Source organism: Acyrthosiphon pisum, chromosome A2 (assembly GCF_005508785.2).
Source record: "Acyrthosiphon pisum isolate AL4f chromosome A2, pea_aphid_22Mar2018_4r6ur, whole genome shotgun sequence".
Classification (NCBI taxonomy): Eukaryota; Metazoa; Arthropoda; class Insecta; order Hemiptera; family Aphididae; genus Acyrthosiphon; species Acyrthosiphon pisum.
This window is the reverse complement of record NC_042495.1, coordinates 45,411-47,070: the sequence shown is the minus strand read 5'-3', so window position 1 is coordinate 47,070 and position 1,660 is coordinate 45,411. Positions and strand designations below refer to the sequence as shown.

The 1,660-nt window shown below is 35.2% G+C and overlaps 1 protein-coding gene across 1 annotated transcript in view; it reads left to right on the top strand.

Annotated features, from left to right (window-relative positions):
* The first annotated feature begins 1,155 nt into the window (after nt 1-1,155).
* The window catches only part of LOC103308574, a 1,065-nt gene continuing 560 nt past the window's right edge, over nt 1,156-1,660 (top strand). Inside the window, exon 1 of the mRNA XM_016802294.1 lies at nt 1,156-1,642. Coding sequence (XP_016657783.1) covers nt 1,156-1,642 — 487 coding nt within the window. The remainder of the gene's footprint in view (nt 1,643-1,660) is intronic.

Below are 1,660 nucleotides of genomic sequence, written 5' to 3'. Positions count from 1 at the left end.
TTCTTTGTTTCAGGATGATCAAAATAAGTTTTATTGATTGATATCCCCAGTGAATTCCATAAACTCACATTTGTTGGACCCATATCACTTACGATTGAGACAACATTGTAACCACTCTGGTGTAATGCAGTAATAATATTAAATAAAATATCCTTTGTCATTCTAGTGTCATACATATAAAATATTGGTTGTCTCCATGATGCTATTAAACCTTTTCAACAAAATGTCACATATATTTTAAAATATAAAATTATATAATTAAATGAAATTACCTCTTGCTACTACTGTTTGTACACACTTATGAGGACCAATAAATTATTCTTTTTTTTTATCATAGCATATTTTCTGTGATAGATATGTTTCATCAAATGCTAGTACAGTTATTTTTTCTAAATCTGTCATTGAGGAACCTATAATTATAAATATTGTCATGATATTTTATTTTAGAATTAAAATGCTTGTTTTATGTACATGGGCGCCCATAGGTAACATTTTAGGGGGGTCAAAATTTTTTTTTTTTTTTTTTTCTATATTTGTTCATTGTAACGACCTCAAGGTCTTTGACAATGCTTATCACAAGTGGGTAGTAGGGAGATCATGTGATCTATTTATCTATGTATATATCACTATATGCATGATACTACCCCCCTTCTCCAAGAGGAGACATGTGCGGTCTTCACTCCCAGTGGAGTGGGACCTAGTTGGAAACCGGATGACGCAATCGGACGACAGCACGGGAAAATGGTGACTGCGTAGAATCACACACATTTTTTTGCACTTTGCTATGAATCGAACCGATGACTGTGTGAGTCGTAAGTCAACTGTGTGACCACTGCGCCACTCCAGCCCCATTTTGGGGGGGTCAAAATAAAAATTTTTTCGAATGTAAGATAATAAAGATTTAATGTTATTTTTTACATATAAATGTATACATGCATGTTATATTAATTATAAAAATATAAATTAAATAATATAATTAAGTATAGGTGTAGGGAAAGTGGCGCTCCCATCGCCCAGTGTTCCTTGATAAGTACACTGCAATAGCCCTACTCTGACCTTTATTGGTTGGGGTAGTCTGGTCCTCCAGGTTGGGGGTTTAGCGCAGGGTTAACAACCCTGCCTAGTAAAACAACCTTTGTTCAGGACTCAAACAACATGCCTCGGGATAGATTATTTGGTAAAAAGACTGGAAAACGGAATTCGGAATTATTTTGTGGCACTTGGAATGTACGGACTTTATATAAGCAAGGAGCAGCATTGAATTTAGAAAGAGTAGCAGAGAAGTATAAAATCAGATGCATAGCCCTTCAAGAAGTGAGGTGGGAAGATGCAGGGTCTAGTAAAATATCTCAGACAACCATCATAAACGGAAGTAGTGCACAAGGACATAGGTTAGGGACTGATTTCGCGATTCATGAATCAATAATTCACATGGTGAAGGATTTTAAGGATATTAGTCCAAGAATCTCCACATTAACACTAAAGACCAGAGATTTTCAAATAGTCCTAATTAATGCCCATGCACCAACAGAAGAAAAAGACGATGAAGAAAAGGAAGAGTTTTATTCTACACTAGAAGACTTAATGGATACAGGAGTTGGTGATGTAAAAATAGTTCTAGGAGATTTTAACGCAAAAATCGGTAAGGAAGCGCTGTATA